General features: G+C 37.8%; 1 protein-coding gene across 4 annotated transcripts in view; it reads left to right on the top strand.

Moving 5' to 3' along the window:
• Positions 1 to 27,810, top strand: part of DMD (dystrophin) — a 1,006,632-nt gene that overhangs the window by 860,683 nt on the left and 118,139 nt on the right. For all 4 annotated transcript variants that reach the window (XM_010571327.1, XM_010571330.1, XM_010571329.1 and 1 more), the window contains one exon: positions 19,038 to 19,116. In XM_010571327.1, coding sequence (XP_010569629.1) covers positions 19,038 to 19,116 — 79 coding nt within the window. The remainder of the gene's footprint in view (positions 1 to 19,037; positions 19,117 to 27,810) is intronic.

Here is a 27,810-nt window from a genome sequence, read left to right as displayed (position 1 = left end):
CGCACACATATCAAAACAGATTTTCTGAAAACATGGGAAACAAAAATATGTTTGAGAGCTGACGAGCAGGTATATAATTTATTCTTGCAGTACTAGGCTATCACAACAGACACACAGATGGATGGCTGGGAAAAAAACTGTCAACTTATTTTAAATCCAACAAGTGCCTCTGTATAGACTTTGAAGATTTTACCAGTTTAAGTGGAAAGTATTTCAGATTGCCACCAAAAAAAAAAAAAAAAAATCACGTGTTGCCATGATTTTTATTTCTAAGCAGCACAGAAACCAGGCCAATTGTTCTGTAGTATAAGTTGGGTTGGTAGGTACTGCAGTCAAGATACTGAATCATGGGAACTTCATGAAACAGAAACAGAGGATGTCCTCGTTGTTGAGCCACAATTGGAGTTCTCATATTTGCACTGGTCAGGAGTGAAACATCCTATTATCCAAAGAAAATGAACCAGAGTGGTCAGAAAAACTTCAAACAGGCAGAATGTGATAGTATGAAGCAAAGGACAGGAGCCCGAGCAGAATCTAACAGGGAATTCACAGTGGTGAGGAGGGGGAGCAGAGTGGGAAGCTCACTTGAGGGAGCTTCTTGTTGGCATTGGAAGTTTGGAGTCACAGCAGAAAGGATTTGTCTCTTTCTTAAGTATTATATGCATCTCTTTGTAAATATACCTTTCAAAAGAATCCAAAATATTATGGAATTAGTGCACTTTACTCACACGAGCGTGTAAATTTGTATTTTTCACTTACCAAATTCTACACCCGTCAGATACATGATCCTGCCAGTTGTTCTCTTGTATGATGAACATTAACAGTACAAGGCCTGTATTCCTGGTTTCTCAGCTGTTGTTTTTTCCCCTTTTTCCTCCCTGATTGTCATGATTGTTTTCCCTTGTACAAGACAAATGCTAAATAATAAGACAGTGTAATGGTATGGGCAGCTGAACTAGAAACACACTGATAGAGTAGATGCCCTTAGGGAAATGCCATGGAATGGTGTACAAGGACATATATTTCAGAGTCAAATGCAACCCCAGTTTCATTGTGGGTGTTTTTTTCTAAAATACATGTAGGCTTGGAAATTTTGCCCATGTGGGTTTCCTCCCAGATTTTTCAGTCTCATTGCGCCCTGTTCAGTTCACCAACTCTTCTATTGTTTCAACAGTTTCTCCAACTGTAGTTCTGCAAGCTCACTTTGGGATTTGTAGCTACCTTACAGTCTCATGTCTGCCACTGTTGGCAACCCAAAAAGATAAAAATTACCCAGTCAAAAGCAATTACAGATCATCAGAGCGGAATCTGGCTTCTGCAGCCAGAAAGCAGTTACAGACATATAACTCTAGGCCAGCGCTGCTATTCCAGCAGTATGTAATCAAAGCACTTGTTTGTTCAGAGGAATCTTACTGTATGGTGGAGTTATTGACTGAATAGACTGTCTAAATAATGGCTTCTGTCTTAGGTTTGGTTGGCTAAGAGTTTTGTTTTTTCCTGAGACTGTGGGGGAAGACTATGGAGGTCATAAAAAAAACCCTATCAGGGTAGAAAAGACAAGATGTAATAGGATCTGCAGTAGGCAGAGAGCGAGTGCTACAAGAGAGAAAGAAAAGGGAAAAGGTAAAACCTTCCTTGAGGTTTTACTTTTTTTTTTTTTTTTTTTACAGATAAATTTAAAAAGGCATAACAAAATTAAAGTATGTAACTAAATGATATTAAAAGGCAAACAGAACAAGTAAAACAATAAATGGCCTGACAAAAAATGTCAGTCTTATAGGCATGTCTTTATTATAACAGAAACAAAATTTCAGCTATGTAGTACCAAAGATAAGGACTGTCTTTATTGATTCAGAATGGACAAAGAAAAGCTAACAGAGTAGGACAGAAAGGTTTCAGAGTTAAATGACTCTACATCCCCTATTTTATTCCTTGGGATTTTCATGAAATTAAAAAAGTAAGCATGAACACAAAAAAAACCCTAGTTAAATCTTTGTATTTTCCATTTGTAAACTTCTGATTTTAAGTTAATAATTTCTAAATAAACTTACACAAGAGTCAGTGCTGCATGAAATTCCTTTGCATGTCTCATTCAAATGCATAAACTCATTGCAGCAAATAGTACGTTGAACAAACATTATTTCATTTGCTTTTTACAGATGATCTGATTATTTATATTTGACATAATTTGTCAAAAATCTTACATAAACTTACTTCTGCCTTCAGATTTCTTTAGAAATCCTAGACATCCTGATGTATTGTGGTGGGTTGAGCCTGGCTGGATGCCAGGTGCCCACCAAAGCTGCTCTGTCACTCCCCCCCCCAGCTGGACAGGGGAGAGAAAATATAATGAAAGGCTCATGGGTTGAGATAAGGACAGGGAGAGATCACTCACCAATTACTGTCATGGGCAAAATAGACTCGACTTGGGGAAATTAATTTAATTTATTACCCATCAAAATCAGAGTAGGATAATGAGAAATAAAACCAAATTTTAAAACACCTTCCTACCTCCTCCCTTCTTCCCAGGCTCAGCTCCACTCCCAGTTTGCTCTACCTGTTCCCCCCCAGCAGCGCAGGGGGACGGGGAATGGAGGTTGGGGTCAGTTCATCACACCTTGTCTCTGCTGCTCCTTCCTCCTCAGGGGGAGGACTCCTCACTTGTCCCCTGCTCCAGCGTGGGGTCCCTCCCCAGGCTGCAGACCTTCAGGTACAGCCTGCTCCAGCGTGGGTCCCCCGCAGGGTCACAAGTCCTGCCAGCAAACCTGCTCCAGCGTGGGCTTCCCACGGGGTCCCAGCCTCCTTCGGGCATCCCCCTGCTCCGGCGTGGGGTCCTCCCCGGGCTGCAGGTGGAGATCTGCTCCCCCGTGGACCTCCCTGGGCTGCAGGGGGACAGCCTGCCTCACCATGGTCTTCCCCATGGGCTGCAGGGGAATCTCTGCTCCGGCACCTGGAGCATCTCCTCCTCCTCCTTCTGCACTGACCTGGGGGTCTGCAGGGCTGGTTCTCCCACATGTTCTCACTCCTTTCTCCCAGCTGCTGTTGTGCAGCAGTTTTCCCCCTTCTTAAATGTGTTATCCCAGAGGCGCTACCACCATCGCTGATGGGCTCAGTCTTGGCATCAGGTCCAACTTGGAGCCGGCTGGCATTGGCTCCATGGGACACAGGGGAAGCTTCCAGCAGCTTCTCACAGAAGCCACCCCTGTAGCCCCCCCACTACCAAAACCTGGCCATGCAAACCCAATACATGTATTAACCCTGTTTGTCATTTGGACAATGGGCTTGCTCACCTAATTTTAATGGCATCCGATTGATTTTGTGATTAGATGATCCTACAAAAACCTTACCTAATGGGCAAGTGACCATTTCTGTTGTCATATACTGGTGGTGCGTTTGGTTTGGTTTTGGTGGGGTTTTTTACTTTCTGTAATAGCTGAGAATAAATTTCAATCTCAGAAGTGTTAATGAAATTTTATATAAAAATATGGCATCTGATCTTGTAGCATTAAAGCAAATAGCAGCTTCACTGTCAGTTTTACTGAAAGTAGAATCAAGTCCATCCTTATTTCTGAAACTGTACACATGGGTTTAAGATGCTCTTTCACTGATTTTTAAAAGCATTTTATAGAAATAATGAGGACCTTTTATAGAGATCACTCTTAAGTTTTATAAGCTACAAGAATGGTTTTAAGGTTTTTTTGTCTTGTGGAATCCTTTCTTGAGCAAGCCCTTCATAATTAAGTCTTTCATAAACAGATTTTTTTTCAAGAGAATGCTCATTTGTTTCCTTTATTTGCCTAACTTGAAGGCCATGTGTCAACTTGTCACTGTGATAACAACAGCTTGCAAGTTAGACATTCAGAAAGGGTTTCTGACTTAGTAAATTAAAGTTTTGTAATTGCCAATTAAACTGCCTGTCAGTGTATTATATGGTGCCACTATACAAATACTGGAAATTCAGGTTTTGAGGCTGGCTTCAGAATGTTGGAAATCTTGTCTTTGCTTCTCTCCTATTATTACTCCTTGTTTCATCAACAGTTGCATTGCACTCCCCTTCAGCAGCACTTCACCTCAGGATCTCCATCTTTCTTACTGTCTTAATTCTCCAAGATCTCTTCCATTCTTGGAATTTCCCAATGCTTTGCTCCTAGAAACAAATGAATAGTAAGGCAAGCCTAAACAGAAATTATTTACTTGTGGGAAAAAAGTGATAAAACACAGATAGCTGTGAAAATAAGGTGGTGAATTTAAGAGAGTTTTTTATGGCATTCAATAATAAACAACACAAGCATTTTTCAAAATGTGACATTATCTGGAAGTTAAAGGTTATTTTTCATATTTGAAGCTGTGCAGACAATAAATGCATTTAACAACTCCACCACAGTATTTATCCTCCAGTTTGTTGCGTTCATTTTTGAACTGACAGGCAAAAAAGGTATGTTGAATGTTTGCACTAACGTGAAGTCTGTGAAATGGCAATAGTCAGTGTAGACCAGTTACAGTTTTCCTGGAAACACCAAATATCACAGCTTTAATTCCACCGCCTCCTGCAGGGCTGCTGCTTGGAGCTTTGTTCCGCTAGGAAGGAAGAACCCTCCCTCTGCTCGTGGGAGGACCTGAATCTGTGAAGTGGATAGATCTGGGGATTGAACAAAGCCATTTTCAAAGATTTTAGTTTCATCTGAGACCTTTACAGATTGACAGTGGTAAATAGAGTATTCAGCTTTGCAAAGAGAGGGCTAATAACAGATTTAAGAAGAAAACTGCATGTAATGTTACTGGAATTACTTGAATAAAATTTATCGCACTTATGAAGCACACTATATGATAATGCTGGTTTTTTGACACACATGAAGTGATGGTTTTCTTGAATGCATCCATATGCTGTGATCCTTCATGCCAGTATAACTCGTAACTTTCACTGTATACCAGCCTACATTCTCCATAAATATGTGCTATAATATTATTTCTTTTTTTAATATTATAAACACTTTTTCTTCTCAAATAGATTAAACTGTGGAAATAAGAGAATGTATCTTCTGATTTAAATTAGAAAGCTTTTTGTATCGTTGTGGTTTAGCGGTATGGGCTATATATAACTTAGGTTTTGCTTTCATGTCACCTGAATTTAACTCACAGATTAGAAAGCATGAATATATAGACTTTGACCAGCTGCAGGATGAAGACAGCTCGTCTCACAAGTCATGTTACACTATTACAGGAGTTTTGCCATTATCTTCAATCACTGTAGTATCAATTCTATCAGCAATAGTTTCCATTTAAACTGTTATTTGCCTAGAGTAATTTTATTATCTTTCAGTGTGCTAAATGCGTGTCTTCCCCAGGGAGAAAAAGAGGCTTTTGTGCAAAATCAGGAGCTGTAGTTGTATACAAAGAAGTGTCAGATAACAGGGAGCATTAGGCACTGATCGTATGGATGCTCCCAAGCTTGAGCAGCTGCTGGGATATAGAACATTCTGCAGAAGTCATTGAGACTGAGAGGCCATCTTCAAAAGGTTCACTGGACAAGAACAATAAATAAAAGTTTGTTTAATCCATCCGGTCAATAATCTCACGAAATGAAGCTTCTCTTTTCATGTTGTCTCAGCACTTGATTGAGCAAGTAGTTTTAATACATCTTGAAACAGAGTATTATAGTCTTGAGATTGCCAGTTGTAAGAATACAGATGAAACAAGCAAATAATGTGAATAAATCACACTGTAATGAAACTGTCCCTACTGACATTACCTTACTGGTTTCACCCTGTGCAGCTAAAAAGGAAACCAAATAGGTGATCTGTTTGGGGAAGTTTTGAGACTAAGGATTATTTAGAGTGAATAGACTTATCACTATTGGTGTAACTCTAACTCTCAAAGAGGAAAAGGATGAGAAAGAAGAAAATATGAAAGAGAAGAGATATGGGATTAGTACAACTGCTGCTGCACATAGAATCCTTTATTCTTTATTTAATTATTATGCATTATTATCCTGTAGTCGCCTCCAGTAAAGAACATTTTTGTCTTACCTTCCACCTTCTCCTGTGCTTTCCTATATTCCTCTTCCTTCATGCACTCCTTCTGTCAGTCTTCCCAAGAATCCTCCTCCTTTGCATGCAAACTCACTTAGGAAAATTAAACTTCATAAAAGTCGTATTCATACATACCTTTAGAGGATTATTCTGAGGTGTCTCTCTTGGTATGAGCGGAATTGTCTCCGGAGATACGTATTTCTCTTCATTTCTGATCAAGGAAGGCTGATTTAGCTGTCTCACCTTGGGAGTCCTGAGTTAGGACAGATAAATCTCACTTACACAGTCTCCCCTGTATACCTTTTTGCATGGTATTACATATATAGTAACATACTCAGTCTAAGTAATTCTTCAGCTCTTATTTGTAAACATTATTAGATAAAATTGAGAGTTGTACTACATATGTATGAAAAATGTATTTTAACTGCATTTGGTGTAGCGACATGGGCTTTAAAGTGTGAACTGAAGTGATAAAAGAGAATGAAGATACTCAAGAACAAATTAGGTAGACAAGAAAACGAAAACAGTGAACAAGACAGGACTGAAAATTGAAGTCTCTTGAATACTGATGGAATGGTAATCCCAGAGGAGTCAGAGGGCAATACAAGTGGAAAGGAGCTGAAGATGGTGAAAGAAAAAACTTCAAAACCGTAATCACCTAAAACTAGTACTGAGTAAAGACAATAGTGAATGAAACCTCTGTTTCTTTTAGAAGTAACCTGTATAAAATACAGGTCCGGGCTATGAGCTTCTTACTTGCAATGATGAGCAGTTATTCCCAAAACTAATGCTAGTAACGGCACTGGAGATTCACAAATCTGGGGAAAAGGAGCAATAAAACTAATATGATAAAAGATCAATGAAAGTGAGAGAATGTAACTGGAACTATAAAAGAATAATCTTCACTGGTGATGCTCAACTGATACAGGAAATTGCAGGCATATGTTCTGGAACAGCTATAAAATAAAACATTTCTTGAATGACATTCTACTTACAGTTCCCTAAGTCACCAAAGATACATTCCCCTTGGTACAAAAACTGTGTATATTACCTGACCTTTCAGAAACAAATGCCATTTTCAGTGCAACAAGAATGTATTAATTTTTTTGAGTTTAATGAGAGAAAAAAAATGAGAAAGGGGGGAAAAGAAAAGCAAAAAAAACACATTAAAATCTTGTTAAGAGACAGTAGGAATTTACCTTAGGGATGGATTGTGAAACATTAATAACAGAGTTTTCAACAAAGTACAAAAAAGAAGAATGGATTTTAATTTGTTTAGAAAGATTTTTAAACAAAATAGAAAGGAGTCAGTTCTGTTTCAAAAATGTAGAAAGTATAATAAAGAGAAATAACAGTGTTTTAGCAGAGAAGCAAAACAAAGAAAAAGGCTACAGCAAAGTGTCATTTTTTATGTCTTTACAGTTGTATATTAAGGAGACCTAACTATGGTACACCTGATGTTACTTTCCATGCGTGCCCCAAAAGTGAAGAGACAAAGCCTAAAAGAAACACAGCTATCAAACCACCATGTTAGGGTAGGAACAGTGGATGGTTAGAGCCTACAAAGACTAATGTTTCAGCAACAACAGTATCATAATTAACATTTCAGCCTTTTCCTATCACAAAACATTTAAACGTATTTAGACTGAGGATAACAAAATAATCAGATGACAGAAGCTCTGTAGGAAAAAGGCAGGGGAAGGATGGGGGCGATGTCAATGTAGCCCTGAAAACTTTTTTCTACCTCTGATGCTTGTATACTATTTTAAGAACCATCACAAGAGTGTAAATGTGTTCTAATGTGATGTACCTGAAATCTAAATGTACCCTTTTTTTCCTTACGTGATGGGAGATGTTAATGGCCTCAAGAGTGGTTTTTGCAGATCAATGTCCTGTACTGCCCTGCTGGAAGTTGCTTTTCTATAAGCATTTGACAGAGAGAATTTAATCCCCAGCACATCTTTTGTAAAGGTTTCTCACTGGAGCTGATCTTTTCTATTGTTTCCTGGCCCAATCCAGATGCCCTCGCTCACGCAAAACAGTAACTTCTTCCGTGAATAGCGTCGGTGAAATCTGTAAGACTTCCTGTGGAGTAAGATGCTACTTAGTATGAATGTGACTGAAGAAATAAGAATGCACCCCTTGAAACTCACTTGACGTAGAAATGGGAGAGAAAAAAGTATCGAGTTTGTGCAATCAGTCATAGAAAGCACAGAATCGAGTTATTTTACATTGGATATTTTGTGGTAGTCTATCTTACAACTTTTTCCCTTTTTTTAAGTTGCTGAAACCTTCTTGATTTAAAATGGTTGAGGAATTCTCTGTATGTAGAACTGATGAGACTGTGTGGGGATTAAGAGGGAAAGAGGGAAGAAAAGGGTGGAACTGAGCTATCAAATCACCCGTGTTTCCATTGCTTTCAGTGGAGGAGACCATCATTATTTTAGATTTGCAGAAAATACAGAAGATGCTTATGAGTATAACATGCTAATGACATTTTACAATTCTGGAAAAATTATGAACTTTATGTGTGAAATAATACTACGTATCTTCAACTTTAGGAATAATTTTCATTAGACCGCATTCCATCCCCTCCGTCCCCCTCCAATAATCTGAATTTCTGGCTTTGGGAACTAGGATTTCCCCTAGATTTGGTACAAGAGCATGTTGCATAAGAGGTGAAAACCTGGGGTTTGTACTTGAAGGAATTCCCGTTCTGTTCATCCAGGATTTGAAAAATAGGTTTCTCCTAATTTCCTCTATTTCCCAACAGAATGATTGAAGCACATATATCTTCATATATAGGCTGCTTATGATATTTAACATAAATATTATGGAAAGCACATGGCAGAATTTTTTTCTTATAAATAACACTCATCATAGCTTATAATCCAGAACCCTCCAAAACCCTGTGTTTTTAGCAGATCTAATACCACTGACACAGCAGAAATGTATATATTCACAGCAGGAAAAGAGAGGACTGTAATTTCAGATTTGTCCCCGTTTCCTGATTTTCTAAGGCTTCTGTTCCTCAGTTTTAACTGCAATTGCTCACTCAACCCTTCGTTGTAGGTCACCATCATTCTTTTTAATTCCCCCAGGCTCCCTCCAATTGATCCACATGTCTCTTGGTTATGGTGCCTAGAGATGTTCACAGTATATTGCCTAAAGTCTTACGGATGATGAGTAATCCTGAAGGATAGATAGGCTGTTTAAAAATAAAAAAAAAAAAAAGAAGAATTTTATGTGGAAACATTTCAAAGCATATAGTGTGCAGGTGCCTTGATCACAAAAGTAAGATTTGGTCTCAGAAAGAATATATGCCGTGCTGAGCTCTATACTAGACGGTTTTACTTACTCCAGAACACATTCTGTCCCTAGTCGCAGGCACCCAATTCCCACTGGCTTTGAAAATGTCAAACAGCATCAAAGTTAGATTCATTTCAAGATCAATAACCTTCCAGAGGTTCAGGGTAGCATATACATTTTAGTTTCTCTTTTCCTCAGCTTACAATTCAGAACTAAGTGTATATATTTTGCTGAAGGCAGAACAGAAATCACTGCATCTATAGGTCTGCATAGTCAGAGCTCTAAGGCATATATTTTATGGGGCTGTATAGAAGATACATAAAGAATAGCTTTAAACTAGGAATGATGGGCTTGGAAAAGGAGCTGATTGAGAACATATGGGTGAGGATTAAAGAGCAGACCAGTATGAGCGTCTGCTATAGACCACCGGACCAGGAAGAACAATTGGTTGAGGCCTTTTACAGATGGCTAGAAGTAGCCTTCATGTTCACAGGCCCGGGCCAAGGCCCCGGTGGGGGACCAGCCTGGTTATCTGCTGGAGAGACAACACAGTAGGCCATAAGCAATGCAGTAAGATCCTCGATAGCATTGATGAAAGCTTCCTGACACAACTGACGGAGGAGCCAACGAAGAGAGAAGCTCTGCTGGACCTCATACTGACAAACAAGGAAGGGCTCATTCAGGAGGTGAAGGTCGAAGGCAGTCTTGGCTGCAGTGACCATAGTCCACAAGCCTGGACTTCAGGAGAGCAGACTTCAGCCTCTTCAGGGATCTGCTTGGAAGAATCCTATGGGCTAAGGCCCTGGAATGAAGAGAGGTCCAAGAAAGTTGGTTGATATGCAAGGATCACCTTCTGCAAGCTCAAAACTGGTCCATCCTCAAGAGCAGGAAGTCAGGCAAAAATGCCAGGAAGCCTGTATGGATGAACAAGGAGCTCCTAGTAAAACTCAAACGTAAAAAAGGACGATACAGAAAGTGGAAGCACGGACAGGCGACCTGGAAGGAATATAGAGGCACTGTCCAAGCATACAGAGAGGTCGTTAGGCAAGCCACAGCCCACTTGGAGTGGAATCTAGTGAGGGATGTCAATGGGTATTTATATATTTGAAGCTAATGTAATTTGTGAACTGAAAACTTTTTAATTGGTGCAGTGCTCTTTTGTGAAAAAATAGTTGCTAACTATCATCACTTGTAAAATTACTTTCTTGGTATACTATAAAATTCTGCAAGGAATTTGGCAGAAAAATAGTTCAGATTGATTAGATTACATACAAAAAGCAATATTAAAAGAGAATTAATGTGGCTGGAAAGTCAAGAATTTTAAACCTTTGTTTATAAAATGCTCAAGAATGGAGGATGGCACAGGACTTTCCTGTACTTTTAAAAGGCTGAGTCCGTGCTCAGCTCATATCAGTTTCATAAAATATTTTATACCTAACAAAAGTGCATCAGTAGAAATGAGGAACATACAGTGATGTGAAAGGCAATTCCCTTGCAGAACCCCCACCAGCATTTGTGACGGCTTTTACAGGAGCAGTGGAGATGTCAAATGCTTGGCCTGTCTGACAGATTATCTTTTATCCAAAACAAAACAAGTAATGTTTTCTAAGAGAACTGTTTCCTAAAGATGTTTGTTCTTAAGATTTCACAGGGTTTACAACTGTTTTATTCCCTCTGAATTTGAATGGTTTTGTTATTTAAACCATAAGACCTAACTTTCTTTCCTTAGGCATAGAGATACACCAAGCCTGAAGTTCACTGATTTAGGATGATAAAACAAAGGCCTAAGAAGCAATGGCTGGTTATTCACATTAAACATAATAAGTCAAGGAGATTGTTCTTTTATTTACTGTTTTTTAAGGCTCTATGCCTAGGGCTTTAAGATGTTTCCTGTATTCTTATTACATTTTACTCTCGTGTTTCATCTGAAGATTAAAAAATAAGCAGTCAAGGTACAATACATGTATCCTACTAGATTTTAGGATTTCTTTTTTTTTTTTTTACTGAAAGAATTGCATGAAGTCACTCAGATTTCAATCTGTTGAAGTATACAGTCCTACCATGACCCAGAAATCTTGGAATTTGAATGTAGTCTTTGTAACAGCTGTAGATGCATGCAAATAACATTACATTTATCTATTTTTTTCTTTCACATGGAAAATGAGAACATATTATGTTAATTTTTACACTTTGAAAATATTTTGGATTACAGAACTTTTCACTGGGAAACCAATTGCCCTTTGCTGTGCTTTCAACTCAGTAAATATCAAGACTTAAACCTGAAGTTCAGCAGCTGAGAACAATGACTATCAATTGCCTTTTCCCCAGCTGTTCCTCATTAACAGCACAAAGTGTGCTTATTTAAATCCAACCTTATCTCCTAATATACAAAGAACAGTGAGTGGCTGAATTCAGTAGCTATTAGGAGTACAGTAGATCAGATCTTCCTGTTTATTGATTTGTAAAGAACAGCCTCGTACTGCTTTGGCAGCTCTGAGTCAGTGGGAGAAAAGAAAGAAGCTTTTCAGCTCTTGGGAGGAGAATTGCTGGGTAACATTAAAGAGGGTCTTGTAGAAGCCAGTTTCCTTTGATATGCAGTCAAATTGGATGTGATTGGAGTCAAGGTCAGGAGGCTGTGGAAATGCTATGAATATGGTGGGAGAATTAAAGGAGTGTTATTCTAATAAGTATTGTATGTATGCATGCTTATTAATACAGAAAATTGACTTTCTCTTTTTATGAGAACAGCTTTTGGTGAAGCAAATTTTAAAAAAGGAGATTGTGTGTCATTTTGCTGCTGCACTAAATATAGCTGTTTAGAGACTTCTATTCTTTTTCTTCTTTTTTTTCTCAGAATCCCAGGCGTATTCAACCATTCAACAATTGTCTTAACTCTATATATTTGCTTTTTTTTTTAACTAGTGATCTCATTTCTACTGTCTCATGTCAGTAAGCAGTAAAAATAGCTACTTGCACACCTTCATATAATTTGCTTGTATTTGGGGCAGCATAATTATATAATTAGTGTCTTTATAGTATGCTGTATGTGCCCTTAGATGCCCTTACAAAAAGGATATTACTTTGACCTCAGAAGAGTTTATGCTGTTGCTGTGTTTCAAATTAATAGTAATTTGAAGAAGTTAAGCTCGAACGTAAATGTCTAAATGTCTAATTTTACTGAGTGGGATATGTGATACCTACCTGACCTCCTTACTCTTCTGTCAATGATCTTAAAGCAGAAAGTGAAGTAATTTCACAAAATAGAACTTAACAAAACCCATTCCTCCTCCCCTATTTTAACTTGGTGGATTTAAAGATGTTCTAATATTTGCCTATATTTGGTATATTTTATTCAGAAGTGAGAACATTCAGAGAAATCTGGTGAGGATAAGTTTTATTTTTCCTTTGGGGGGGGGGGGGAACACAATCCCAAACCAACATTTTTCTCTTGACTTTATGTTGGGATTCTGGCACTTGGCTAGCGTGGCAGTAGACCTAGCAATGGTGAATCGGAAAGAGGGAGAATTGAAATCTTTTTTCCATTATAGTATTAATAATCCCCTATCAAAATAGCATTTGACACTATTAAGTCTCTTCAATGACAGCATGATTTGGCTTAGAAATAGGGGTAGAAACTGCTGTTCATTTCCATGAGCATCAGAGACAAAAAGATCTGTTTTTTCTTAGAAAGAATAAAAGTCAACTTAGAAATTGCAGACACGTAACAAAGTGTGCAGAACAAATGTAGGAAGAAAAAAAAGCCACTTAGTGCCTTACTTTGCTTGGCAGATTAAGATATTTCTAAAGAGATCCACCTAGAAATAAACCAGGGTGGACCGCAAGAGATATAATGTACAAAGATGTGTGATATACAATTGTATAGACTTCTCATCTGCTGGTTTCATGTTTTCAACTACATTGACTTTTCAGATAATGTTGTCACTGGTGTCACATGTAGAGTTGTTCTGGGGTGAGTTTTTTGTTGTGGTTTTCTTTTAAGTGAATGCAAACAAATAACCACTCTATCAGCAGAATGGGTTTTGATTCATTGTTCTGCACATCGTTTCTTCTGAAGCACTTCCATCTCTTTCTAGCCTTTTAGGAGAAAATTGACAGTTATTTTCAATTATGGCAACTCGATCACACTGCAAGAGGCTAATGGATACTAATTTAACCCGTTTCTGTAATAAGCTTCTTTATTTCCTTGCTTATCAAATATTCTAAGAAAAATGTAAATATTATGAACATGTGATTGCAGTTTAAAAATTAGAATGAGAAGAAAATTATTAAATCTTTTTACAGGAAATAGTCTTTGCGAGATATAATGCTTTCGAGCAGGGAGAGATGAGTGTATAATGCATCTTTTTAGCTGTTTCACTAGCATGGCAGCAGTTGAACTAAACCATGCTATAGTAGAGCAAAGCCATTTTTGTTAGTGTCATTTAGGAAGAACTGTAGGTGTTTGTGCTTTTTTGCTCAAGAGTGTGTACTTGCACATTTGCCATTCACATTGGCTAGGAAAGCCAAATGCAGTTGCATGCTAGATCTCTTTAAAGAAGCACTGCAAGAGACATTATATGAATATATCAAGACGGGAGATACATAAAGAGTGTTTAATAGATAACTAACATTTCAGTGGTTTTGTGTGCTTTGTTCTTCATCTTTATAAAAGGATGTGTCCAAACAGACGACTGGGATAGAGAAGTGAATTGAATTATAATTCAGGTGTAATTCTTGAATTAGAGTTTGGAACCCACAGAAGTCTCTTTCTGAATTGCCTCAATGCTAATGAGGGTGGAGGCATTCACATCTTCACCTGTAACATTCCCTGTTTGCCTGACGTTTTCTCACTACTTCATTGGCCATTTGTCCGTGGCCATTTAAGATTCACAAATAAGACTTCTTTGAGTAAATTCCTTGCAGAGTGCATTGAATGTGAGTTCTCTAAGTGTGCTGAGCACAAACAGGCATTCCACCGCTCCCCTTCACTCATGCAGCGTTGGAGCCACTCATTTTGCAGATTACATTTTAGCCTAGTGATCAGAGATTATCTGCGTAAGTGCCCCAGTGGTAGTTTCCTCTACTGAACGTGTTCAGTTGAGCATCAAAGCCATGGGGAAGACTGGGGCAGGATTAAGACACAGTGCTAGGCCTAGGCTGAGTATTATATTGTCCCAGTATGGAATCTGTATATCCAAGAATACAAGATTAATGGAGAGAGAGAGAGACCATTTTTACAGCTCTTTGCTGAGGCTGCTCGTTATTTGCAGGCACAACTTTAACAACATGATGGGGTGTGCCCCCTTCCTCCACCACATCTTTCTGAATAGCTTAGCAACTCCAGCACACCTTAATAGTTGGTGTTAGGTACTTTTCGAGAACATGGAAAATACTGGGAATGAAACAACTTAATATTGCCTCTTCATCTATGCCTGTTTTGTAGTGTGGACGTAAACAAAGAATGCTTTAGATGCAATAAAAATGTTCTCAGTTAAACCCCAGCAAAATTAAAAAAAAAAAAAAAAAAGATTGATTAGTAGACCCAAGTCAAATCCATCAAATCCTTATTCTGATTTCAGTGGAGCTGTTGTAACAGGTGTTTTCAAGGTTGAACCCCTACATTAGGTAAAGTACTTATAAACTATTCTTAACAACTACATGACATAGCTTTGCTTTTGTTATTGTTGTAATCTGTTTATGTGAAACTGATTATCTGTTCAGTTCCCATGGCTTCATCCAAATGATGAGAAACAGAATTCGTTTCATCAGATGTTTTCAAAGTCTTTAAAGGAGAGGAACTTTAAATAGCATTTGTTTGTTTGTTTAGCAGAAGCTGTTTATGTTCCATGTCAATATCACTTAAAACCAGTATAGGATTTTTAATATTACTGTCTTCATCTTCAAGTATAATGTTTACTGCACTACTGTGGCCCTTTCATTTGTTAGGACTGAAAGAAGGTAAACGTTATGTAAAACAGCGGATTAAACAAATAATGGAAATGCATGTCTCTTGAAGCATGTACCCTCAGTGAAGAAAAGCAGCAGTTTAAGTATCCTGATCACAGAAAATCCTAATGTTTGTTTTTAAGTCAAAATCAGATATAAAAAGATTTTGGTCAGTTAAAACCAAATTCTCATATCTTGATTCAGATAAAGCAATAGCCGACTTTTTGGAAATCTACCTAATGATTTTTTTATTATTATTTTTTTAAGTAACAATGTTTGGTGAGAAATACTGTAGAGAGTTTTACCTAAAAGATATCCATAGTCCCATCTTGCATGTTACATACTGGTGATAGTACCCTTAAAATGATTACTTTTTGCATATTAGTCTGGCTAAGCTGATACTAGTAGGAAGAGATTACTGAAGTCAGAAGACATAATTTTTCCTTTGGCTATTGAGACATGGGGGGGGGGCATGTATTTGCAAAACTAATTCACAGCCTGTATGTTTTCTTCCATTTAAGCAAGGAAAATGAATGCTTGAATCGGGTTCAAAATTTTGCTGTTTTCTTCACACACAGCTCCAATTTTTCACAACATCATTTTGTTCTAAGGAAAACTGCACTTGTTCAGAGTGTAGCATACACAAATACATAGGATACTGTTTGTGCTTATATTGGAGGAACCTATTTCACTTGACTTGGAAGAAAACAAGACAAAACTTAAAATTTAGGAATTACCTATAGCTTCTTTCTGAAAATGAATTAAAAAAAATAATTTAGGTACCAGTGAGAATTTTTTTCAAGAATCACAAATCAGTTATGAGGACTCAAGGTGGATGACATACTCCTTCTCCAGGTAGTTAGGATGTAAGCCACAAAGCCAAATCCAACTCTGTGTCTCTGATCCAATAAAATCATTCTTCTGTAACTTTAAGTAATCATCGTTTGTCCAGTGGGGGTTGTTATTGTTCACAATAGCCCCATGTTCAAATTCTGTTATTTTATCATTTACATCTTAGTCTTGGTAAAGTTCATAGAGACTGACTGCAATAATTTTCCTTGCTCTACCATCAATAGTGAGTTCATCTTTTGGCACCTAAAAGGTAGTATGCTGGTACATCGATAAGTGGTATTTCCTGGCAGCTGAGTGGAGTAACTTTCTATGTTCTCAGGTGCTAGTTCCTGGAGAATACTCAAGATTTCCCAATGTTTTATTTATGTCTGTGTCGACAAAATCTACCTCTAGACAGAGGTATTTCCTGGCTCACATCCAACCTGTTCGGTTTGAAAATTTACCCTGAAGTGTGTAAGGTATTTTATTTTGCTGGATGTGCATATATGGCTAAAAATCTGTTTGATAATTCTGTGCAGCTCAAAGCTCACCTGTATATTTTGAAGTGATTGAAATTTGAAGTGCTTGAAATTCTCAGTTTTAGCACACTTAAAGAAGTTATACAGGCTGTGAGCTGGCAGTGGTTACACATACCCAAGGGTTCCCCTACTCTGTTCTGAACACAAGCTGGCTGTTGTCATTCTTCTATACGAAACACTGCTCCCTGCTGTGTATTTGTAGAGCTCTCATTCTCCTTAGAGGTTCTGCATGCCAGAAAGTACTTTTTCCATCCTAGCTGACTTGCTGAAAAGTAAGAACTAATATAAAGGAGGAGCCTTATGTTTCTTTACTAACCAATAATGTCCTAATGACAAAATAAGTATGTTATGAGGTTTATTTTAAGAGGGTTCCAAAGAGTATATATATTTCCTTTAATACTTTTTCCCATATTTTTTTATTTGCGTGTTTGTTTTAAGTATCTTTAAGATTATCTTCCTAGTCTTCATTGAAAGGCCATTTCTTGATTAAAAATAGTATCACATTAGTTTATGCTTCTGTACTTAAGCTAACAATATTGCTGACCAGAAGCAGCCCTATCATTGTTTTCTATGCACTTACAGACTTCCCTACCTTATGTCTAAGCTTTGAATTATATGCGAATTCAAGCCCAAAGCCAGTCCCCAGTACAAAGCATTGCTTAACAGAACATCTATCCATGCAATTCACTTTAGACTTAAAATGTCCTTTACCCAGCCACCTTCTACTCACAGTGTCAGAAGTCATCCGGAGTTCAGACTCTTCCTAGGCTTAGTTTTGTCTAGCTAAGCAATCAGCAAGATTAAGCAAAAAAAGCACAGGTCATAGGACTGAGCCAGCACGTGCCTGCCTTAAACCTACCAGTAGAAATGTTGCTCTGTGAGCAATTCTGGATTCAAGAAAACAGTAGAAATAAGAACAGAGGCTACATGGTGATATGCTAGTAGCTGAGCTATGCGGGGAGGTGCTGGTCGATGGGGACTAGCAAAAAATCACATTGATCGTGTCTGTGTAGAGGAAGCCAGAAGGGAAAAGGTGGCATAGGAATGGAGGAAGCTGCAGGAGAAGCACCTGAAAAATGGCTTGAGGAAAGAAAGGAAGGGGAGCCTTTTGGTCATAGTGTCAGTTTTGAAACTGTAAGCAAAAAAAAAAATCATGTCCTGATGTTAAATTTCTACTGTGTTTAGCAAAACAAGATTTTGGGGGCTAGGGGTTATTTGGCAAACACAGCCATATCAAAGAGCTAGTCAATTCTACCATTATTTTTCCCTTCTAACTGAATCGTACCCAGTTATTATACAATTGTTTCTTCTTACCACCAACCAAAAAAATCCCTGGAAGTTTTAAAATGCAGATTGCTTTTTACTTGTGCAACCTATTTGTTTCCTGGTTACATATATCACGCTTAGGCCAATAAAAACAGACCAATCGCTTTTACCTTCTGCTTTGCCAGTGTTGATACAACACTTGCTCTTACAGGCAATATTTAAGATAAGTGAATCTGCTTCCTATCAGTTATTTTACTTAATACATTTCTAAAATATTCTATGATTACTTTCAAACATTTTTCCTTGCTTTATCTAATCCTATTTTTAGGCCTAACTCAGTGATGGTATGCTTTTAGCGTACAGGCTATAAAGCTGCTGGTAGATGTCATTCATACACTATGAAATCTTATAGCAACCACCCCCTCTTGGCTGCTTGCTTGATATTTACCAGGATTTTCAAGGATAAATATAAAACCAATCTTACAACTAGCATCTGTGTTTTCATGCAGTACACCAACCCAACAAAACATTAGGAACAACATGTTCTTCAAAGGACTCTTCCAAGGAAAGGGTCAAGGGGGTAGGATTTGGCTGTTTAAAAGAACAGAAATGTTGGTACCAGATGCTCTTTGGTTACCCTCATTTCAGCACTCGGTTAAAATACAGTTATCATGTCCACATTAAAAAAGATTACTTGTCACATGCTGATTTATAATAGCATACTCTTAAAAAGTACTTTGAGGTAGTTCTGTAAAAGTATCAACATAGAGGGATGTTTCTGACTTCAATATTGGTAAGCGACAGTCGTATTCTTTTCAGGTACATAAAGTCAGGCCAATTTGCTCTGTTTTTATTTATCAGCCTTTTCATTTTCAACTTGTTCTAGCATCAGTTAAAGTTGGGGGGGGAACTGCCTAAACCCAAACCCAAATCTTTTTTGACCTCCATTCTGTTGGATAAGACACATTAAATCTCAGTTAAGCCCTGAGGGGTAACGATTGTTGCAGGAGCTTGTTTAATTTTAAACAGAATGTTCTCTAATGAAAAAAAGTATCTAACTCTAATTGCTAGTTGTTACTTGTTTAGAAGAGTCATTTTCTTTCTCCTCTCTTAACAGGTGGCCATTGATGAGCGCATCAGGCAACTGCATGAAGCTCACAGGGATTTTGGCCCTACTTCCCAGCATTTTCTTACCAGTGAGTAATTGCCCATTTTTCTTGCTCAGCTTGCATACACAGTTAATTGATATTTTTGTAGCCATGCGCCAGTTATTGTTGCTATGAGTTTCTATTTTAGACTGTATTATAATATTGTTCTTTTTTTTTTTTCATTACTGGGAGCAGAACACTGTTAAGTAAGTTCATATAGCCCAGGGTAAAAGGAAAATATCTGCCAGTATCAAGTCTGTTTGTCCATACATCTGTCAATGCAAGGCTGGTCTTCATTGTTTGAAGGTTCCCTTTTAGGACTAGCGAATTAAAATGATATTAAAAATTGTATAAGTTTCTGATGATTGTAACCCAGAAAGGATTAAAAAAAAAAAAATGGTTTATCTGTTCAAAGAAATATTCAGCTCCAAAAAGGCGCAAAATAAGACCTGCAAGAAAAATACTTTGCAGGATTTGATCACTTAGCAGAGCCGTGAGAGGATCAAAACCATAGCGGGAAAGATGGCAGTTAAGTAAACTTTTTACAACTCTGCATAAAATATAATTGCTAGTAATATTCCCACTCCACCTCCGCACACACTCTTTTATCAAGGATGTTTTGAAGTACACTGAAAGACAACTTGAAACACCTTCAAAGCTCCAAGGCAGTGACTAAAGTGAAGCTTCTTAAAGGCTGTGTCTTTTCTATTGTACTTCAATTAAGGAAAGTAAACAGTAAAACTTTATTTAAGAGATTATATCAGCAGAACAGAACATAGTCACAGGATAATGGTCTCCTATATGCAGAGGGACAAACTACCCAGACATCAGAAATAGATGTTACTATTATTGCATAGCTACGTTCACAGTGGGGTAGAGGACAAACTTCTCGTCAGCTGATACTGCATTGTAATTTGAACTGGTTAACCATTTTTTCCACTGAAAATTTCAATGGGAAACTGAAAATTCTCGGTGGGGTGAACTGCAAATTCAAAACCAGAGTCAATGTTGTGCCATATAAGCATAATGCAGGCTCCCAATGATTCAACCCTGCACCTTATTTTATCAAATTATGATCCTGTGAAGAAACAAGCCCTATTTTTGTGATTTCTACTACTTTTTCAAAATCTATTTTAATTAACTCTTAATCACTGGGACTAATTAGTCAGCTCAATACATATAACTGCAAAGCAGACTTGTTAAGATTGAATGTGTGAGAGTTGTTACGGGTATACGACATGACTGCAATATGCAAGAAGATGCCTGTTTTTCTTAAGACACACAGTGTGTTCCTGGTGAAAGAATAAACATGAAGGGTAAATTAAGGCAGCCTATATTGCAGTTTGGAAGAGACTAGACTGACCTGAACTACGTTATCACACTGAAGAGCACGTCATTGTTCTCTGTGCCGGTGCTGAGTGCAGCCAGGCAACTTGTGTGACAGTTATGTCCTAGACCCATATTGCCTTATTTCTGATAACCTACACCAATCCAAAAGTTGCTCAGTGTTATGATAGTTGCCTCTTTGAGCCCACCCACCAATTAGTGAGATGCTGAGACAAAATACACTATTCTTCTGTGTACTAACCAGAGCCAGCAAGGAGTGGAAATGATTCTGGACACTTCTCACCACTTGAGGATTGCTTTAGGAAAAGGAGCCAGGTGTTGACTTTGGAAATGTCCTTTTTTTCTCAGTGATTTGGCTATGTGTATTTGTTTGTTCTGTCTCTCTTTCTTAGACGTGTATGCAAATACATGTGCAAATACACATTCTTACCTAACTTTTGCATGCACGTGTGCTTGAAGCACTGAAAATATCTATAGAATCCTTCCCAAGTATAAGTGTTCTGTCACTGAAAACTGCCAGTGCATCTATCTGTCCCATCTTTCATAGGCATCAAATTCCAAAAGCATCAAGTTCCTCGGTGTCATGTACTACCTGAGGAAAATATCATGCTTTTACGTGCTTTTCATGTACTACCTCTGCTGCATCCCTACCCTGACAGAAGCACATCTATTGGAGAGGCAGCGCTGCAGGGGAGAGAGTGTCAGAGTCTTTGCCATCTAGCTCTAGTCTTGTTTCTGTATCTGTACTTTTGGGGATGAACAAGTCAAATATAAGGGTTGCCAAAAAGAATTGGGCAGGTCAAATGAAGGTGAATTTAATGGCTTGTAAATGATCTTTCAGTGTATGGCAAAGAGAGTCCAAGTTGGACTAGCTGTGGCAACAAGAGTGAAAAGATGAATCATGGTAGTTCTGCTCTCTGGTTTTATTTTATAAGATCAACTCACAGAGCATTTTTATCTAAGGAGCTGAGATACACACAAGATCAATGCAAACTGTAATAAGTAAGGAAAATAAGCAATTTATTGGCTATTTCATACCTAACTTATATGCCAGTAATAATCAGTTCATCTTCTCAAACTCAGCATCAACTTTCCCTCTATCATACATGCTTGCTCACCTTAATGTGTGTGGGTGATGATCTTCAGTCCTCAACTGTGTTTATATACTTATATGAAAAATTGGCCTTTTAGATTTGGTCTACCTCTAAGTAGTTCTGCAAAAAGGGTGGTACTGTAATCAAGTTCACGTTAAATCAGTAACTGAATTGCGTTTCTTTCCTATCTGGATGAAATAAATATGAGCTGCTAATCTGCAGTAATGTTTTTTACGTGTTTGTTATTATTCTATATATAGAAATTACAGCATCATCTGTCTGTTTCTGCTTGGTTGGAACTGAAGCTGCATAGGGCTGTTGAAAAACTAGCACAAAAGTAATGGGGGAGTGAGGCAGGGACCTCGTATTTGTCATGCCCAGTTCAGGCAAGGAATCAAGTGGTTGTCCCTGTTTCTAAGCACTTGCAGCCTGTTCTGAGAGCTATTCTTACTGCTGTTTCTGAGAGAGATGGGAAGGAAGGTGTGAGCTAGAGAGATAAGGAGTGAAAAAGAAAAAAAAAAAAAAGAAACAACCACCAAGTCTCCTCCTTTATAGCATTTTTAATTTAGGGACAATTTTTCTCCATTGTCCTTTCATGCAGTTTGACCTTCTCTTTTCATTCTTCTTCTAAATGACCAGGTGACTGTTTTTCTATATTGTGGCACAGGATAATTCGGACATCTCCTGGTTGCAAGTTAAAAAAGTAATGACAAAGGAGCTAGTATACACTTGTGTGCCTATAGCAAGGCTTTGGGCTGCCCTCAAGTGTAAAGGACTCTCACCAAAACTGTCGTTGCTTTTCTGCCAGTACAGGCACTTGCCTCTCTCCAGGCCTCCTACATTTTTTTGCTGGGCGCTTTCACCTCAGCCCTTGATCTTCTGATCCGTCCTTCATGCTTCCCCAAACTCATTTCACTCTGCCAGTCTCCACAGAATCCCAGCTCCTCCTCAGTTTATTCCTTGCCAAGGACGGAGACTCCTAGCATTCACAGCAGTAGCTGTTAAGATACAGCTGATAAATGTATTAATGTGCAAGACATTATATCGTGAATCCACAGAGTGAGTTTGTTGGTTGTGAAGACTTTGCTGTTTAATTTGAATGATCTCAATGAGGGTGTAAAAAAAAAAAAAAAAAAAATCCCCTTTCTATTAAAGAGACATTGGTAAATATTTAGCAAAGTAATTAAAAAAAATCTGTGATCCTTTCATGGATCATGGTGCTTAATTTGGAAACTATATACAGTAACTGAAGTGTGAAAAAGAGTACCTGCAAATTTCAAACATTATGCCAGCTCCAAGATTTTCAGTGACTCCTCTGGAATAATTTTACTTTTCCGATTTCTCTATTTTATTTTGTGATGCTGTGTCTTACAAAGAACAGGATTCACTGTCTATTTTTGGAGGACCCATCTGTATTTGTCACAACAGTTAGTACTTTTTTTTTTTGAGATGCAATAAATGAGAGGTAGGATTGATGTCAGATTGTTTTTAATATCATTTGCTGTGCTAGCCAGCCTCCCATCAATCCAATTTTTAATGTGATAGCTCATTCATGTGCATTACTTGTAATACCTTCTATTTTTCAGCAATCACATCTTTAAAAGCATAAGCAAACCTTGTAATTTACTGTCCAGCTCCAGTATGAGCCATCTGTTCGTATGTATAGCATGTCGATGAAGTGACTGCACGAAAATAGTGCTCAGATATAACTGGCAATTACTTACGAGCATGACTGGGAGATCCCAGGTGCTGCTTGTGATTCCTAAGCTCAGAGAACATGGACTTTCATCAAGGTGAAGAAACTGGAAATGGGAGGAACGGAAAGAACATTAGGTTTGCAAGTCGAAAAGGCTGATTTACATCTAGCTAACATCTTGTGATTTGTATTTCCCAGGCTACAAGCTTCTGCTACCTGGATACATCAGACCCAGACTTTTAAATCTGTATACCTAAATATGTGCTAGGAACTATATTTTAACTGGACATACCTAACTATGCCTTTAAGTTTTGGACTTCCAAGGAGGAACAGCATTGAATTCAACATGAAATGAGGTAGCTGTAGAGCTTTCGTTCAGAAACAGAAAGGTTACGAATGCTGGAGCCAACAGTTTGTATTGCAAGCTAGCCATCGGAGTGCATCTGCTGCATTTTATGTCAGACAATTGTTGCTTAAAAATAAAAAATATGATTGCAGGAGTGGGCTATGCAGCCTAGGTCTCTCCTTCTCAGGATAAGCTCAGAGCTATTAAGGTTCAGATCTGGGTTTTTTTCTTCCTCTTTCTCTGCCTTTGTGTTTCCCTGCAGTTATTTAGGCCGCTCTCCGCAGAAATTGGAGATGTGGGTCTGAATCCCTGGAAGTTGGGAGAGAATTCAAGTACTCACATTTCCCACCTTCTGGCTAAGTGCTGATTATTATGCAAAGTGAAGATTAGTGAAGCTCTTTCTTGCCCAGGCAGACATCTTTAAAAGGGCAAGTCCTGCTAATTAAAACATCTGACTCTAAAAATGACAGGGCTCTAGGACCCTTAAGACACTTTACCCATCCACCTGATAGCTGTTAGCACTGGAATATAATCTACACTTTTCTCTCTTATTTCTCACTGCATACATTGTATTATATTGTCTTCCAGACATCACTTTTGATGTGCAGACATTGAAGACCGTGTCCATTCATCTGTGTCTTTTGGATACATGATTTAATATTTTTAGATATCACATTGAATGTTTTGAATAGAAAATATTCCCAGATAGTAATATAAAGATAGAGGGTAAGTGGTCACAAAAGAATAAGCCTAACTCTGAGAACTCTCTGGACGCAAAGGGATTTTATTATTGCATTTAAATATGGTAATATTAGCTAGAGGAGCCTGATTGTTAGAAAACTTTTTTCTACTTTTGTATAAATGCAAAATGACTGCATGTGCTTCTGAAAAAGGAAAAAAAGGAAACTATTAAAGTACCAACCAAAACAAGTTCACAGGTCTTGCTGTTGTTATCATGGGGAATTTGTAGCAGCACTGGGCACCAATTCAACCTCAAGACTTGTGTGATGGGTAAATCAGGTTTAAAGTTAGGGGAAATTGTCTTCGGTCCATTTCTTCTTATTTAGAGTATCGTGACCATATCTAAAACTTCTGGAAGAGCTAGCCTTTGCCTGACTGCTAAAGGGTTTTAAGAGAAATATCACATTGGCATATTTTGAGAGAATCTCTTTATTCTTACTTTTGGAATAAAATGAGTAGAATAATTTTTACAATGAAAGTATGTCATCAGGTCATATGATCACCACTCCTCCTCTTGTGAGCTTTAATTTTTTCATTATATTTTCTTCTCAGGAAAACCACAGAGAATCTCTCTATAAAACTTAAAATATTCAATTCACAATGAAATAGAATTTATGGAAACCCAGCTTTATACCTATGTTTTCCTCTTTCCTGCACTTCTGTGACCCTTCCTACTATGATACATTGGGATACAAATTTCTGAACAAAATGATGAAGTCAGTTTTCAGATGATGATGTTCTCCCCCTCTCTTCACCTGGAAGCAGACAATTTTTCCTTGTAATTAATATCTTGTGTTTAGGAAAAAAGGCTTCCAATAAAAAATATCTTAGAATGGTACTTAAAAATAATTCATGCTAAATCCCTCTCTTGTGTTCTTGGTTTTCATTTGTCATCAATTCGAATGCTGTATAGTATTTATTTTAAAGCAGGGGTTTTGGGCGGGGGAGGAGTGGTCAGGAAAATTGCTGTTGTCTTTTTTTTTTTTTTTTTTTTTTTTTTTATAGCAGCCTATCCTTGGTTGGTAGATAATTCTATATTCTGCAATGCTAAATAACTTGCAAGTAATTAAATATTATTTTTTTACTCTTAAGGAGTATAAGACTCAAAAGATAGGTTATTTCCTATTATACTTTTGTCCACTGTCTGAATTGGCAAGTTGCCAAGACAGAATCTTCCCCCCAGTATTTTATAATCTTTCTGGAGTAACATTGGATTTGGGAAGCCTAAATGAAAACTATTTCATTTTTCATGTTGTCCTGAGATGTACGCTGTGTTTAGTTTAGGACGTTCCTTTTCCTCAAACTCCAGGGCTGTGGTACAGTAGGCATATTCTAGACACATATATTAGAGTTTTCTGTTGTGTTTTGCTGTGTGAGACATGGAATATTTAGCAAAGACTTATTTTTCTATTTATCTAATTCCATTTGCAGAAAAATCACCAGCAATTTGATTAGGTCATTCTATGACCTCATTTAATGAGCCAGTTTTAGAGACTTTATTTTTAAGAGCATAAGAGTGCAACACAAGTTAGCAACGTGAAGTACCTGTAACTTGGGATATGCGGATCAATACAGATTATATCCCTTTGCTGTATTATTAAACAGGTAGATGCTTGTATTTTTGCCATCTTGCAGTAGTGTGACATTTAGGAAAATGAGCATTAGATGGATTTTGTATTTCGTGTTACAAGTGGCATTTGGAAACTTCTGGAAACAGCGTTCGTGATTAAAGGCATGCATTATTTAGGTTATATCATATAATGTTGGCCCTAGGCTGCAGGTGAGAAATATTAAATTGGCCGTAAAGATTCCAGCAGGAAACACAGGGTGGCAAGTCCTCCTCTTTTATAACTCTTGTACAATGACCGTTGTTGTCATTGGCCCTGATCACATGCTGAACTTTTTCATGACTAATATAATCCCTTCTTCAAACTAGTTAGAAGTGTTCTGAAAACGTATATGCAGTAAATGTCTGCACGTGTGCTACAGCGACAGATGGTACTGCTAGTGTTGCAGGGAAGCAGTGAGTGTTTGCTTGGGTTTAAGAACAGCAGAACCCAAGCCGAGAAGAAGCTCTCTCCATCTCTGAAATGCACGTGTGCAGCACCACGAGCTGGGGCTTGGAGCCGAATAGACCCCATGCTGTGTAGTCCTTATGAAAGACAGGTTTTGATTGATGCTTCTGCCTTGTAACTTCTAAATTGTGGAGCTGATATATTCTGGCATCAGTTTCTCAACTACACGGTGCAACATTGGACCTCAGTGCTACACAGCGCGATCTGATTGTTCTTCGCTCTCACCTCGTACAATAATAAATGCACATAATTCAGAAATCCATTCACTATGAATTTGCGGGGGGGACACAATTGTATTTTACAGATGTATTCTGACATTTGTTGCAAAGGATCTCAAAGAACTCATAGGTTATGCAAACAATTCTATTGTGTCACTGTTGCGCAGGCATATGTATTGGAGATGGCATCCTGCCAGCGTATATCATGAACTGATTATGGAGGGGAAATGTTGCTTTAGCATATTGTCTCAGAAGAGAAGCATAAGCTCCTTATAGTCTGGAAAGCAGTAGCTTCTCATTTATGATGGTGTCATTTGAAAATAATTGGAATAGTACTCAACACATCTTCTTTGAAAGGTTAAGGTACCTTACACAGGTGTGAACTTCTGATTCTTGGGGAATCGGAGTCTTCCCAGATGCAAAGATTGACTCATCGTTTTGTCCTCCCTGCCTGCCTTTATCTGAAGTCACCAACACCATACCTTGCTGCAGTGAAAGTAACTGGTATGAAAACAAACTTTATGTGAATAAATAAACAAACTCCTAGCTCTATGTTTGCATAAAGATATTAATGATGATAATGCTAGGTAGAACAATGTAAGTCACGCAGGTAGAGTTCCTAGGCTGAATCAGTGAATTATTGGCATTATTAAAATGTGGACCTAATTAAGCACCTTGCTGAGTTACAGCTACTGCGGCCACCAAGCAGGTAGTGCACTGTCTTGATTGTGAACACAAAAATGAGCTCAGCTTTAACTATTATGATGCTGAAATGTATATGTAATAAATATAGTAAGTTTCTAAAAAAAAAATAAATTGAGACGATATACATAATGGTGCATGGGCACTAGGCAGTCTTAATTTGCGGTTTCTGTTCTAAACCTGTTTCCCAATACTTTAACCCCTAGTGACAAATAAGAGTCAAAAGATTTTCTTTGTATTTAGAACTGAAAATGTACGCTCATGCCATGATATAGTGACTAGATGTGTGTGCGCTGACTGTGTAAATAAGGACCACTGAGAGTAACTTTTAAATGTGGACGTACTAAATTTACTCTTTGAATAGTTGGAGGAGAAATAGTTTACTATTAGTAAACATATATGTATTTTTCATTATGTTTGTAGTGCTAAAGTGAAATATTTATCAGATTATTTTTTGTAATATCAACACAGATAAAATTACACTATCGTCCTATTTAATATTTCATTCAGATCCCCACATAGG

Source organism: Haliaeetus leucocephalus, unplaced genomic scaffold (assembly GCF_000737465.1).
Source record: "Haliaeetus leucocephalus isolate CR32 unplaced genomic scaffold, Haliaeetus_leucocephalus-4.0 Scaffold317, whole genome shotgun sequence".
Taxonomy (NCBI): Eukaryota; Metazoa; Chordata; class Aves; order Accipitriformes; family Accipitridae; genus Haliaeetus; species Haliaeetus leucocephalus.
Note: the sequence above shows the minus strand (reverse complement) of the source record. Positions and strands in the feature narration are given on the sequence as shown.